We start from the raw sequence: 14,402 nt of genomic DNA, 5'->3' as shown, positions 1-14,402 counted from the left end.
AACGGGCAAATAAACACAAAACTTACTGGTTCTCACACCAAATTCTGGCTCAGACGTGGTTATAGGTAAGAAATCCTAGCGAAGGTGGAATAAAACCAAACATTTGTGTCCTGCACTCCTTGTGAAGACGCTGCCACCTGGCACAGGCAGCCCTCTCTGAGACAGAAAACCTGAATTTGGCAATTCCCCTGTTTGCTGGGAGCAAATTGCTGTTCCAACAGCACCAAGGGCAGCTTGCAGTGCCAACAGCACTTGTGCAGAGGAGATCTGAGAAAAGGGAAGGTGCTGAGAGGTAAAAGCTCCCATGTGAGTGCCTGGTGACAACTGTGGCTCTAATTGTCTCCATGTGTGCCATCCCCGGCCATCTGTGCTGCTCCAAAGGCACAGTGGGGAGACACCAAACACAAGCTGCGTCCTCCAGAGTCCTGCAGAAGGCTTGGCTTGGCTTTTGTTCTCTCCAAAAGGAGCTGCTGAAGGCTCTGGGAAAGCAATTTGGGTTTGAAAAGCAGCACCCCTCCAAAGGTGAGCTGCTGAAGGGGCTGCAGCCACCCAGAGATGCCACAAGTGATTTTCTGCTCCTGCTGCTGGCCAGGAAATGGGACAGGGCTCAGTGGCTCCTTGTGAGGCCAAATTAAGACAATAAAATCCTCCGGAGTGACCCCAGGGGGTCTGAGGCATGTCCCAGCTCTGCCAGCTCTCAGGTGAGCAGTTCACCTCTGGAGTGCTTAATTTCCCTCATTTTCTTCCATTTGGAGCAGTCCCACAGCTCAGGTCATTTCATTGATCTCCATTAAAGCTTCTCTTGCCTGATCAATTCTCTGCTGCTGCTGTGTCAGGCTGAAATGGATGCCCAAGCAGGAGCCCCTCTATCACTGTAACTCAGCCTGTCAGCAAAGCCTAACCAGGGAGGAAAATAAAGAGAGAAATACCTGTGCTTGTGCTGGAAACTTGGGCTGTTCTTCTAGAAAAGTGATTGAGATAAATTGAGAAATATCTGTGCTTGTGCTGGAAACTTGGGCTCTTCTTCTAGAAAAGTGATTGAGATAAATTGAGAAATACCTGTGTTTCTGCTGAAAACTCAAGCTGTTCTTCTAGAAAATTAATTCAGATAAATAGAGAAATACCTGAAAAGTTGGGCTGTTGTTCTAGAAAAGTAATTGAGATAAATTGAGAAATACCTGTGCTTGTGCTGAAAACTCAAGCTGTTGTTCTAGAAAAGTAATTGAGATAAATTGAGAAATACCTGAAAACTTGGGCTGTTGTTCTAGAAAAGTAATTCAGATAATAAAGAAATACCTGAAAACTCGGGCTGTTGTTCTAGAAAAGTAATTCAGATAATAAAGAAATACCTGTGTTTCTGCTGAAAACTCGAGCTGCTGTTCTAGAAAACAAAAGGCAGAACTGTTGAGAATTCAGAAGGTGCATTTAAAGTTCATTTCTAGTTTGTGGGAGGCGCAGGTGACAAAGTTCCAGTCGAGTGAGCAAAGATCAAAGCCAAAGAGGGCAGAGCTGGTCATGCCCAGAGCCTGTGGCAGGGAAGGTCCTGAGGAACAAAAGAACAGAATTGATGGAGAAACAAAGGAGAGACTTTTTGAGGTAAACTGAGATCTCTTCCACGGGCATTTCCCTGACTTTATCAGGTTATAGTAAAGAGAGAAGCTTTGATTCAAAATAAATAATTAAATAAATAAATAAATAAATAATCCATTTCAGTCCTGCCTGGTCCCTGGGAAACAATGAGAAGTTGTTTCCAGGAAATTTGAGAGATTGTACTACAAAATTCTTGTAGTGCAATTATTTCATCCTCACGTTGCTCTTTGCTATTGCTCCTTTCCTTCTGCCCTTGAACTACTCATCTCTTTTCCTCCAAGTATTTTATTTCCCCCTTGGAGATTCCCTGGGCTTTTAGGTTTGATTTTTTTTGCCTTTTTTTTTTAATTATGAGAGGGTTTAAGAAATTCCAAAAATTTGGCGCGCAAAAAAAATCCCAACAAATGCTGAAACAAACACCAAAAAAAAGAAAAAGAAATAAGAAAAAAAAGGGAAAAAATGAAAAATTTAACTATCTCTATGAAGCTTCCCATTGTTCCAGGTATTTTGCTCCTCCCCTGATCAGGTTGTCAGACACAGAATTTGGGCAGGACAGCCCAAATTCAGGGCAGGACACAGAATTTTTCATTTTTCTCTTGCAGATGTGCTCCCACCCAGCACGGCCACGCTCAGCTGAGCCCTGAACATTCCCCAGCACAGTGGGGGCTTTTTATGTCGCTTCCAGTGATGAACTTCAAAGCCCTCTTTTCTCCCCCACTGTTTTATTTCCCTCTGAATTACTGCAATCTTGTTTGCTCTCATGTAAAGCACTTACTTGCATTGAAAGCGGTTTTTTTAGTAACTCTTTTCTGCAAACAAGGATCAAAAACAAAGCTTCAAAATGGCTAAATCTACTGGAAAGAACCTTTGTTTTTCAGATTGGAACCACATCGTTGCCTATTTGACAGAAGTGGGTAGAAAAGCAAGGCGTCCAGTTTCTCAAATGGGAAATTCAAGCAGCAAAATGAATTTCCTTCTCCCAGGGCCAAGGCCCTCAGGTCCCTCCCAGTGCAGCTCTGCAGGGACAGCTCAGGGAGGGACCTGACACCTGCCCAGCATCACAAGAGCCTTCACTTGAATACTCAGCATCCAAAATGATCTGTGTGCATGGCTTTTTGGGCTTCTTCTGCCCAAAGAGAGACAACTTCACAAACCAAGCGCTCAGAAATAGAAAATGAACAGCCGAGAGCAGGACTGCAGTGGCCTTTCCCATGCTGAACTCAAGGCAGAACAAATTTGAACACAGGTCCGGAGTCTCCTTATCCCTGCACTGAAAATTCCAAATTAGGGACAACTGCTCTCAGAGGAGCAGCAAGGCCACAGGAAATTGTGAAACACGCCTGTGACAGGCTGCCCCTCCCCAGCACACAAATACCTGCAGAAATTAAAGCCATTTCTTTTCCTAAATTGGATCCTGGTGACTCAGAGCAGTGTGGCAGCACTTACCCAGCTCTGGGCTTTTTGCCCCCTGTTTAAACCTCTCAGTCTCAGTGACTTTGAAGATGCTCAGAGCATTTTAATAGATTATCTAAAAAAGGATCCCACACTTTGAGTAGGCTGTGGAGGCAGTTAGCAGGTAGAAAAGATGGTCTTATTCTCCTTCCAGGAGAGATAAAACTCACTGTCAAGACTGTTGTAGTGCTGCTGCCAATAAATTTTCCTCAAAAATCCCCAGATTTCTTCACAGTTGTCATCTGATGTCTTTGACAGCCACCACCATTCACTCTCCTGCTCTCAAACCAAGCAGAGCTGTCACTGGGGTTGGGCTCTGGTGAGTGACTCTGGGAGCAATTCCCTTCCAAAACAAGTCATTCCATCTGCTTTTCTCCTCTCCCTGCAGGCTCCCACTATGGCACCAACTCGGGCAACATCTGCACCACCCCTGGGTGTGTGACAGCAGGTAATGGGGTGTTGGGAATTACTGCTGCAGAGGGGAGGCTTTATGAGCTGTTACTGAACCCAAAAAAGAGATAATTCAGAGTTTAAGGCTGCAGTAGATGAAAAGGAATGAGATTTTCCCTTGGGTAAGGAATATCCTTCATAAGAGGCACAGGGAAATTGCCGGTGTGGCCAAGAGCTCTGGCTCTGAGCCACAAGGCCATGGACTGACCATCACAATCTCTATCTATCAGCAGAATAAAATTCCCTTTGGACTGAATTTTCTCTTTTACCTTCTTATTTGGGGTATCTACACCTCAAGAGAGGTGAGACTCCAGCACAGATGATCCCAACAGCCCCCTGGGAGCACTGGTTTCTTGGGCAGTGCCTAAACTGGAGCCCAAGGGAGCACTGGGCACTCTGCCCTGCAAGGCCTCGTGCTGTGGGACAACTCTTCTGCCACTCAGATCCGTTTCTAAGCAGAAAATAGGATTCCTCGAGTCATAGTATATGGGAATGAGTCTTGCCAAGCAGATCCTTGAGAGTTTTCAGCAGTCCCAGAGATTCCTAGGCAGTCTGTAGAATTCAGCTCTCCCCTTTTGCTGCCCAGCTGCCAGGATCATCCAGAACATGGACCCCACAGCTGACCCATGCCAGGACTTCTACCAGTATGCCTGTGGAGGCTGGCTGAACAGGCATGTGATCCCAGAGACCAGCTCCAGATACAGCATCTTTGACATCCTGAGGGACGAGCTGGAGATCATCCTCAAAGGTAGGGATGAGCTGCTCCATCCCCAGCACCTGTGCTTATCTCAGAGGTTCCTCACTCCACACACACAGAGAAATAAACTTGCACAGAAGTGTTGATTGGGATTTTTTTTTCTCTCTGGTCCTTTTATCTCTACATCTCTCGCTACACCCATTTTGTGGGGACATCCTGTTCCCACTAAAAATTAGCCAGAGGTGACTGGGTGCTAGCTCCAAAGGAGCAGGACAAGCTGTCTGCAGGTCCTCCCTCCTGACACTTTTTTTCATGAATAGCATGAAGAGCTCTCTAGTTTGACAGAAATTGCAGCCTACAACTCCCAGCCCTGGATCCTCAGGGATTTCTGTAAAATGATCAAAGGTCTCCAGGGCAAAAATATCTCACGGCAATGGTTCCTTCCCCAGGTGTGCTGGAGACTTCAGACCAAGGGGACAGAGAAGCATTTCAGAAAGCTAAAATCCTTTACAAGTCCTGCATGAATGAGAGTGAGTGTCTTATTGTTCCATCAATTCCCCTGTTCAAAACCAGGGGTACAGAAAAACCAAAGTCCTGTTAAGCAAAATCCAGTCAATATCTGTCTGATCCTCATGGCCGTGCCTGGAAAATTCATCTTCAGATGGAGGAAGATGCCTTGGTATTTCATTAAACCTCAAAATACCCCTTTGGGATGTGGAAAGGATGGATGCTGGGTGCCCACCCCTGGTGTGGATGCAAAGCCTTTCCTTCAGGAGGCACAAACCTGGCCCAGCTCATCTTTCCCAAACCAACCCGCTCCAAATCAGCCCTGGAGCCACAGAAGTGCTTCCATTCCTTTTCTGAAGACTAATACAGAATTGTTTCAGGACATCTCTTGTTTTTTGCTATGACACATTCAGTTGCAAATTTAAGCTGTTAGGCCTGTTACCTATTTTTCCTAATTTTATTTTTTTTTTTGTATGAAAACAATACAGAATTTGTCTTTGCTCCCTCAGGTCTTATAGAGCAACGAGATTCCCTGCCTCTGCTGGAGGCCTTGAGGATGGTTGGAGATTGGCCAGTGGCTTCTGCAGACTGGAGTAAGACCAAAGGTAGTGCTGGGACAGGAAGGGTTCAGTCAGAATTATTTACTGAAGCAGAGAGGCCACCGTCACCAAAATAAATCCTCCGTTTTCAGTTTCTCTTCCCAAACACAAGTCAGGGTTTTAATTTAATACACACATTTAATACTCATTGATCCATTTAAATAGAGCTCCAAAACTTCAGCAGCCAGCTTGTGAACTGCCCAACTTCAATCAGTCTGACACAGATTGACAAATTAACTCTATTTTGCCTTTTATCTCCCAGAGCCAAGCTGGAGCATGGAGGAAACCCTTTCCATCATGAACTCCAGGTTTAACAAACGTGTCCTCATCGACATGTTCGTGTGGAATGATGACAGGGATTCCAGCAGACACATCATTTATGTAAGAAAAAAAAAAGGACAGGGAATTATTTATATGCCAGAAATCATAATGGATCATTATTTACACTGCAGACAGATGAGCTTCCCATTGAACAATAGTGGTAAAATGTAGGCAATAGTTCTGTACCCCGAGTGTCAGATCTGTCTCAAAGACATATTGGGAAACGTTTCATGGCAGCATAATTTTTGTTTCAGCAAAAGAAATAAGAATCAGTGGAACTTTTGCTGATTTACAGCATTTAAGGCCTGTAAATTCTTGTGACTTACAAAAATGAGGATGAGGTTTAATATATAGCAGGAAACCACGGGTTTAAAATACATAAAGAGTATTTCAGAGTTTGTTGATGAGTGGTTGTGCAACAAGTCCAGCCCTAAAGTCAAGCAACGTAGAAAAGTTACTTAAATTTGCTCTTGGGTCTCCATGGTTACTGAAAGATTTTGTTTTTTAACCCACACAAAGATCCACCCTGTCCTTACCTGGAAACCCAGAGATAAGAGCTGTACCCTCCACCTCCCCCCAGACCCAGGAGAGCCCAAATTCTCTGAGTGTGTGGCAGTGGTGTCATCCCCACCCTGACAGGGGGGCACTCACAGCATCTCCTGCTGCCCTTCAAGGACTCCTTTGGACAGCCCCAGCTCCTGCTCAGCACTAACCAGAGAAATGCATTTTCCTTCAGATTGACCAGCCAAGTTTGGGAATGCCATCCAGGGACTACTACTTCAATGGGGGCAACTATCAAAGAGTAAGTATTCCTTTGATTTACTCTGTGCCACTAAAACAACTTTATTCCTCATCCCTGTGCTTTCAAAAGCCCCAATACATGAATTTTCACACTATGCAACAATCACAACTAGACTGTGACATTCGTGGCCACGTTTTTTTCCTAATTAAGCCAACATTTTGTAAAGTTTGCAAAAGAACTGAGCAACAGTATTAATATCATGCCTGCCCAGAGCTGGGCAACTCATGAAGAAGGTTATGAGAAAATAAAATTGGGTTTTGCAGCTTAGACACTCTCTCATTTTGAAGGACGGCTTCACATTTTCAGTGCAGGGGATTTGCTTGTATCTTCCTCTGAATCCCCGATGCTCAGCAAGTAGGAATCTGCTGCCACTTACCCTCCCCTTCCCCCAAAAATTACATGAAATCGTGAGAGATTATTTTCTAGCTGCTTTCCTCTGCCAATGCTCAGGGCAAAACCACTGATTCTGCAAAAACACTGTTTCTGTAAATACACAGAAAGCTGTTACAAACAGAGCCAGACAATTTGTCTGTTTCCAAGATGAAAATACTGCTTTAGTACATTTTATTTTCCTCAATTATGCCTTGCTAACAAAGAGCATTTGCAGCCCAACATCAAACCAATTTTCCTAACAAGAATGGAAGGGAATACAGAGGGACAACAATCAGCATTTGAGACTCTTTTGTCTCGTGGCTGTAAAGGCAGATGAAAACATCAGTGGGAAGAGTCTTCTTCTCACTCCAGCGTGTTTGACTACACTTTATATAGAATAAAACTAAAATAAAGCCCTGTGAGATTTATAGGGGATTGTCCCCACACCTTCTGGGCACCTTTAGGTGCTGCCAGCTTCTGGGACAAAACAATCTCCTGGAAATGGAAAAATGTGGAAAGCTGCTGACCCGGGAATCTCCCCTGCAAGTGTCACCTCCACAGCAGCACTCAGAGCAGAAAAGAGGGATATTTATGCATTGGGGCATGAAGGTCAGACATAGATTGACTTGGAGGAGGTAGGAAATCAGGTACAGCGCAGAGACAATCCTAAATTAGAGAAAGAAAACCAGTTCTGCTCAATACAGCTTTAATTTGAAGGCACAAAGCAGGGGGGCTGAGGCTGTGCTTTTAATCCTAATGACCAAGGAGGAGACACAACCCCTTTTTATTTGTATTTACCAGCTCGCTGCCCCCAGACAATGAGCCCAACTCTGATGACCCAAACTCCCCCTGTGCTTAGTCCAGCATCTTTTGGCAAAAACTCCTCCTGAGGCCTGGGGGAGTCTGGCCTGATTAAGGCTCAGCATTCAGCCTAAAACCACAAATCATCATCTGTAAGTGCCCAGACTCAATTTCACCACAGCCACTGTGTTTGTCTGGCTTCCAGGGTCTACAGAGGGAGAAAAGTATGTGAGGAGAACAGGTAGCATCAAGCTTTCCTGCATCAGGGATCAGCACTCCCTCAGCAGCCAAATGTCTTTTCAAGGCCCTTTCTGAGGCATAAATCAGTCAGAGCCTCCCATCAGGAATAAAGCAAAGGTGCCACTGGGAACTGTCTGAAACAGAGCTTTTCTTTCAGACACTAAACCCAGACCTGAGAAGATTTATAGTATTACTTTCAGAGAACTCAAACCTTCCCTGTTCACCCTGGAATTTTGGATCACTGTTCCCATGGTGTAACTCAAAGCACAGAGCCTCCTCTTTGCCCAAGCAGTAATTCTAACTCAGAATGCCAGGCTTGGATGGCACAGAGAAGCAGAAAGTGTGTTTTGAGGCTGGCAAGTGCCCTGCGAGGTATTCATGACAAAGAGAATGCTTTGCTGAGTGAGAAATGTGAAGATGGACCACAGAAATAATGAAGAGAGATTCTTTACAAGGGCCTGGAGAGACAGGACAAGGGGGAATGGGTTCAAACTGACAGAGGGCAGGGTTAGACGGGATATTGGGAAGAAATTCTTCCCTGTGAGGGTGGGCAGGCCCTGGCACAGGCTGCCCAGAGCAGCTGTGGCTGCCCCATCCCTGGAAGTGTCCAAGGCTGGGTTGGACGGGGCTTGGAGCCACCTGGGACAGTGGAAGGTGTCCCTGCCCATGGCAGGGGTGGCACCGGATGGTCTTTAAGGTCCTTCCAACCCCAACCATTCTGGGATTCTATGGAATGATGGGCAGCCAACCTTTTCTACCTGTTCTGTGCCTGAGTGCAGGTGAGAGAAGCTTACCTGCAGTTCATGATCAGCATCGCCAAAATGATCCGGGAAGACAAGAACGTGTCCAGAGATGATTCCTTTGTCCAAGGGGAAATGGCAAAGGTCATGGAGCTTGAAACAGAGATTGCAAACGTGAGTAGAGAGGTCAAGAACTCCTCAGGAAGCTGTGGAGGGCAAGGGGTGAGGGGGAAGAGTCTCCTGCTGGTTTTTCAATGCAGCAGAAAACCCACAGACCAGAGCAAGTGGGGGAAGAAGAATTTTTGTGCCATGAGCAGCCCAAAAATCAGAGCCTCTGTGTCTCTAATTCTGCCTGCTGTGTACACTGCTGCTGTGCTGCTCCAGTCCCAGCCTTATTTCTATTTGGAACTCTTCTAAAGCAGGATAATTTGCCTTCTGCTAACCATGCACTGGGATAACACCAGGGCAGGCTCCCTTGCATCCTTAATAATTCACAGCACCCTAAAAATCCCCCAGAAATCCTTCCATTCTAAAGAGGACTGAAGGAACCCCTTGGCTCAACATACCCCTGAAACATTATTGAATTGGGGGCACCCAGGTTCCTGTACTGAATTTTTGAAGCAGCACTGGGCACAACCAAATGATTTTCCTTTTCCCAAACAAACTGGTTAATCTGAATATTATTGGGGTGTGTTTATGTGCACCTGCATGTGATTTCAGCCATTGATCTTTCTGTCAGTTGATTCCAGTAATAACCTTGTGAATGTCTTCAGGCCACCACCCCAGCAGAGGAAAGGCACGATGTGACCTTGTTGTACAACAAAATGACCTTAGCAGAGCTGCAGGAAAAGTTTGCATTCAATGTAAGTGTTTCATGAGCAGTCTCATACTTCAGGTCTCTTAATTACATGCCAGTTGGAAATGGCTTTGTGAATTGATCAGTGCTTCAACAAAGAGGTATAAAATCATTCCCATTCCTGATTTTGCCTTCAGAATCTCTTTAAAGGCTCTGTCCTACTGAACAGCTGCATTCAAGGTTATAAGACTGTCAAAAGTCCAGTTACTGAGGCATTTAATCATCCGACACCGGAATGTCTCTCTGTCTGCCTAGGAATTCAACTGGACCTTCTTCATCCAACGTGTCATGTCTTCAGTGAGCGTTCAGGTGGACCCAGAGGAGGAGGTGGTTGTGTATGGGATGCCTTATCTGCAAGAGCTGAAAGCAATTATCTCCAAGTACTCAGCCAGGTAAAGAAACTGCAGGATAGGTTGGACAAAAGCCACAGAAGGATTGCTGAAATGTCAGTTATTGGACCCCCTTGCTAGTTCTGGGCTTTTGAGGGAAAATGAGACCCCTGTAAAATACAGGAAATGCCTTCGGAGGTTTCAAATTCCAAACACTGCAGTACAAGGTGTCTCACTTGCTGCTTGCTTAGAAAAGGTTAAACGGGAAGAAAAAAATACATGACAGTCTTAGCTCTTGTTACATTCTAGAAGGAAGAAAAGGAATGAATCCCAGAACAGACATGACAGCCCAGTCCTCAGGCTGGATGACTCTGCAATTAAATGAGATGTTGTGAAACCCAGGACTGGCAGCAATGATTTCCTTCCTTGTCTCCATCCAAAACTGAGATTTCCCCTCTGCCTGCCTGCCCTAGTGCTGGTTTTTACAGCGGGTTAAGCTCAGCTTTGCTTTCCCACACAGCACCATCCAGAACTACCTCATCTGGCGGCTGGTGATCGACCGGGTCAGCAGCTTGAGCCGGCGCTTCAAGGACGCCCGGGCCAGCTACAGGAAGGTATTTCCTCTCTTCATGAAGAGGAGAGCACAACTGCCACCAAACCCTGCCTGCTCAACACAACCACCCTGCCAAGGGTTTGGAAAGATATGAACTTTAAGCTCCCTCCCAGCCCAAACCATTCTAGACTCTGATTACATCACGGAATCCTCAAAGAAGCCAAATCCCAGCAGTGGGAACCTTTGGGTTAATTTAGTGTTGGTTTGAAACCTTTGGGTTAATTTAGGCAGTGGTTTGAAAGCTTTGGGTTAACTTAGGTGTTGGTTTGAAACCTTTGGATTAATTTAGGCAGTGGTTGGAAACCTTTGGGTTAATTTAGGCAGTGGTTGGAAACCTTTGGGTTCATTTAGGCAGTGGTTTGAAAGCTTTGGGTTAATGTAGGCAGTGGTTTGAAAGCTTTGGGTTAATTTAGGTGTTGGTTTGAAACCTTTGTGTTCATTTAGGCAGTGGTTTGAAAGCTTTGTGTTAATGTAGGCAGTGGTTTGAAAGCTTTGGGTTCATTTAGGCAGTGATTTGAAACCTTTGGGTTAATTTAGGCAGTGGTTTGAAAGCTTTGGGTTAACTTAGGTGTTGGTTTGAAACCTTTGGATTAATTTAGGCAGTGGTTGGAAACCTTTGGGTTAATTTAGGCAGTGGTTGGAAACCTTTGGGTTCATTTAGGCAGTGGTTGGAAACCTTTGGGTTCATTTAGGCAGTGGTTTGAAAGCTTTGGGTTAATGTAGGCAGTGGTTTGAAAGCTTTAGGTTAATTTAGGTGTTGGTTTGAAACCTTTGGGTTCATTTAGGCAGTGGTTTGAAAGCTTTGTGTTAATGTAGGCAGTGGTTTGGAAGCTTTGGGTTAATTTAGGCAGTGATTTGAAACCTTTGGGTTCATTTAGGCAGGGGTTTGAAACCTTTGGGTTAATTTAGGTGTTGGTTTGAAACCTTTGGGTTAATGTAGGCAGTGGTTTGGAAGCTTTGGGTTCATTTAGGTGTTGGTTTGAAACCTTTGGGTTGATTTAGGCAGTGGTTGGAAGACTGCAGGGGCAGGGTTAATGCTGGGCTCTGGCTGCAGGCCCTGTACGGGACGACGCTGGAGGAGGCGCGCTGGAGGGAGTGCGTGAGTTACGTCAACAACAACATGGAGAACGCGGTGGGAGCCATGTATGTCCGGGAGACTTTTGCTGGTGAGAGCAAGAGGATGGTATGTAGTTTACCCTTCATACTACTGTACATCCACTGTGGTGGCAGCTCTCTGGTCAGAGAGAGAGAGAAAGCTTTGCCGTGAGTCGGCCTGGGAAGCTTTAGGGAGCTGGAGAGAAAGAATTCTGAGCGATCTGCACCTGGTGTTTTGTAATAAGCTGTTTACAGCCCATAAGGATGTTTACTAATGGGTGTCTTCTTAATTAGCCAATGGTGATGGTATTTTGATTAAGGTCCACCTGTAGTGAACTGGAATATAAAAAGGAATGGGATTTCTGATAAAGTGAGTTAGCCTTCTGAATGCCTTGGGAGGCTGTGTCGCTCATGACTCAACAGCAACACATCCACAATGCCCACAGGGCCCATTCCCTCTGGTGCCAGCTCCCTGGTTTTTGCCTGGGAGAGTTATCCACCAGTCAGGAAGGTGCAAGGACTCATTTGTGATGCTCTTTTATGTCATTGTCTTATTAAGAACAGCAAGAAGCAAATGACATTTGACTCCAAAAGCTCAGAAAGCATAAAGCAAAACTTTATTACCAAAGTCCCCATATTTATAGGCGGGATTGCTCCCCTAGAACCTGATTGGCTCCCAAACAACATTTCTCATACAATTGGATACTTAGGAACAACACTCTCTTGTTCATCTCTCTCTATAAACATCACGTACAACATTCCACATGTTCCTAAATACCAGGTGCACAGACCAAGATAAGAATTGTTTTAATTCTTTTCTCTGAGCTTCTCACAGCTTTTCCCAGAACGATGCCTGGGAAAGTTACCTGTTTCACTCCCTGACCAAACTGTCACATCCACACTTTTAGGTGCCCAGTACCATGGTTTAGAGCACAGAGTTTGGAGCCGTGGCCTTCCAGCAGGAAGCTTTTCATCCCTCCTTAGCTGTGCCTGGGAATAGGGCATGGGAATGATGAGTGTCTCCCTGGCTCTCTTTCAGGTCCGAGATTTAATAGAGAAGATCCGCGAAGTGTTCGTGGAGACCTTGGATGAGTTACAGTGGATGGATGAGGCATCCAAGGAGAAAGCTCGTGAGAAGGTCAGACATAACAAAGAACTTCAGTTTTCCCTTATGAACATGAAATATTTGGAATTTTGTAGTATCACCATATCCAGTTTCTCCCCAGACAAGAGGAAAAGAGGACATTATGATCCTGGTACATTTTCTTTTCCTTTCAATCCTTTGTTAGCCCACATCAATAAAAATGCCAACTGGATATGACGCAATTCCCCCAAAAAAAAAAACATTTCCAACTTTTAATTGACCTCAGGACCATCAGCACCATTCCAAAGCCAAGAAAAAACCCCAAATATTTAACTATTCTTTGTATTAAAACTTTACTAAAAACAACCCAACAACAGCACTCCAACAAAAACCACAATTAAGAGGAAACATTCAACTCTTTTCTTCCAGGCAATGGCAATCAAAGAACAAATTGGCTACCCAGATTACATTTTGGAAGATCACAATGAGAAACTGGACCTGGAATATGCCAATGTAAGTGTTTTGTGCATATCTCACTAAATGCCTCAAAATAAACCCCTGCATTTGCTCTCTTGCCACTGGGATATTTGTACCTGTGCAACTGCCCTTTCCAAGGACATTAAAATGAACATATTAATAAATAACTGGTGAAAAGAACCAACTATTCAGTGAAACCATGCAACCAAAACATTCTTTAGAGGACATTCAGTGGGACGAGGAGTTCCTCTTCCTGCTCAGCTGACCAATGTTCTTGGATCCCTGTTTGTGCAGTTAAACTTCAGTGAACACAGCTACTTTGAAAACATCCTGGAAAACCTGCAAGCTGGAGCCCAGAAGAGCCTGAAAAAGCTTCGAGAGAGAGTTGACCAAGATATGTGAGTTTCCAGACAGAGCCACAGACACAACCTAAATTCTGGGTTAATGGTGGGGGCGTTCAACTCATGCTGTGGGTACCTGGGAATGCCTGTGGCTGAGCTAATCAAGGAATTAAACAATTCTAAGGTAAAGTGAAAAATGCTTTTCCCCTTGGAAGTTGTGTGTTTGGGATGAGAGCTGCCCATGAACAAGCCACCAGGTATTTCCTGGTATCAGGAATTCTTCACAGCTGTGGTCAATGCACCCTTTTTCCTACATTAATTCTTGCCTTATATTAGCTCTTTATAAGGGTTTTCCTTCTTGTTGCAAGGTTCTTCCTTCTCCTAACAAGGAAATTCTATTTCTTTTTATAACCATGTATACATTCTTGATAATATATATACATATATATATATATAGATGTATGTGTGTGTATATATATGTATACATATATATATATACACATACATACATATTTTATATATATATATATACAAATATTCCCTGGGATCATATCCTTACAATCCTTTCCTATGTACCTTGCACTTTTTAACCAGAATTAAATTTCAAAAATGTCTGGGCATAAAAGCCATCATGACTAACTGTGTGCAACATTTCTTTTCAGATGGATAATTGGAGCTGCAGTGGTCAATGCATTCTATTCCCCCAACAGGAACCAGATAGGTAGGTTTAAATACTTTTAACCAGCTTGATTTTTTTCCACACAACAGAGGCAAACCTGCCCGTGCCCATCCAGGAATTGTGGGCAAGGCTGCCTGGTTCTTCAGCTCAAGCACCTTGTTGATGAAAATTCAGCTCCCCAGTTTATGCCCTGTCACTGAACAGCCTTGGGTTTGAAAGCCTGGGACAGCACCAGTGCCAGCACCCAGAGAACACCCCCAGTGTGTCCTGGGCTGCTCCTGCTCCTGAGTTGATAGCACATGGGGCAGCTCTGCAGTTTGCTCTGTGCAATGACACTGCTAAGAGCCACCCAGAGTG

At 44.7% G+C, this 14,402-nt stretch overlaps 1 protein-coding gene across 3 annotated transcripts in view; it reads left to right on the top strand.

Moving 5' to 3' along the window:
- Nucleotides 1–14,402, top strand: part of MMEL1 (membrane metalloendopeptidase like 1) — a 30,650-nt gene that overhangs the window by 9,376 nt on the left and 6,872 nt on the right. For all 3 annotated transcript variants that reach the window (XM_038159982.1, XM_038159981.1, XM_038159980.1), the window contains exons 3-17: nucleotides 3,431–3,490; nucleotides 4,079–4,240; nucleotides 4,639–4,719; nucleotides 5,206–5,301; nucleotides 5,558–5,676; nucleotides 6,353–6,418; nucleotides 8,611–8,745; nucleotides 9,345–9,434; nucleotides 9,683–9,819; nucleotides 10,277–10,370; nucleotides 11,424–11,552; nucleotides 12,504–12,602; nucleotides 12,978–13,061; nucleotides 13,320–13,423; nucleotides 14,029–14,087. In XM_038159982.1, the coding sequence (XP_038015910.1) occupies nucleotides 3,431–3,490; nucleotides 4,079–4,240; nucleotides 4,639–4,719; nucleotides 5,206–5,301; nucleotides 5,558–5,676; nucleotides 6,353–6,418; nucleotides 8,611–8,745; nucleotides 9,345–9,434; nucleotides 9,683–9,819; nucleotides 10,277–10,370; nucleotides 11,424–11,552; nucleotides 12,504–12,602; nucleotides 12,978–13,061; nucleotides 13,320–13,423; nucleotides 14,029–14,087 (1,515 nt within the window). The remainder of the gene's footprint in view (nucleotides 1–3,430; nucleotides 3,491–4,078; nucleotides 4,241–4,638; nucleotides 4,720–5,205; nucleotides 5,302–5,557; nucleotides 5,677–6,352; nucleotides 6,419–8,610; nucleotides 8,746–9,344; nucleotides 9,435–9,682; nucleotides 9,820–10,276; nucleotides 10,371–11,423; nucleotides 11,553–12,503; nucleotides 12,603–12,977; nucleotides 13,062–13,319; nucleotides 13,424–14,028; nucleotides 14,088–14,402) is intronic.

The sequence above is a fragment of the Motacilla alba genome, chromosome 21, assembly GCF_015832195.1.
Source record: "Motacilla alba alba isolate MOTALB_02 chromosome 21, Motacilla_alba_V1.0_pri, whole genome shotgun sequence".
Lineage (NCBI taxonomy): Eukaryota > Metazoa > Chordata > Aves > Passeriformes > Motacillidae > Motacilla > Motacilla alba.
This window is presented reverse-complemented; position numbering and strand designations above follow the sequence as displayed.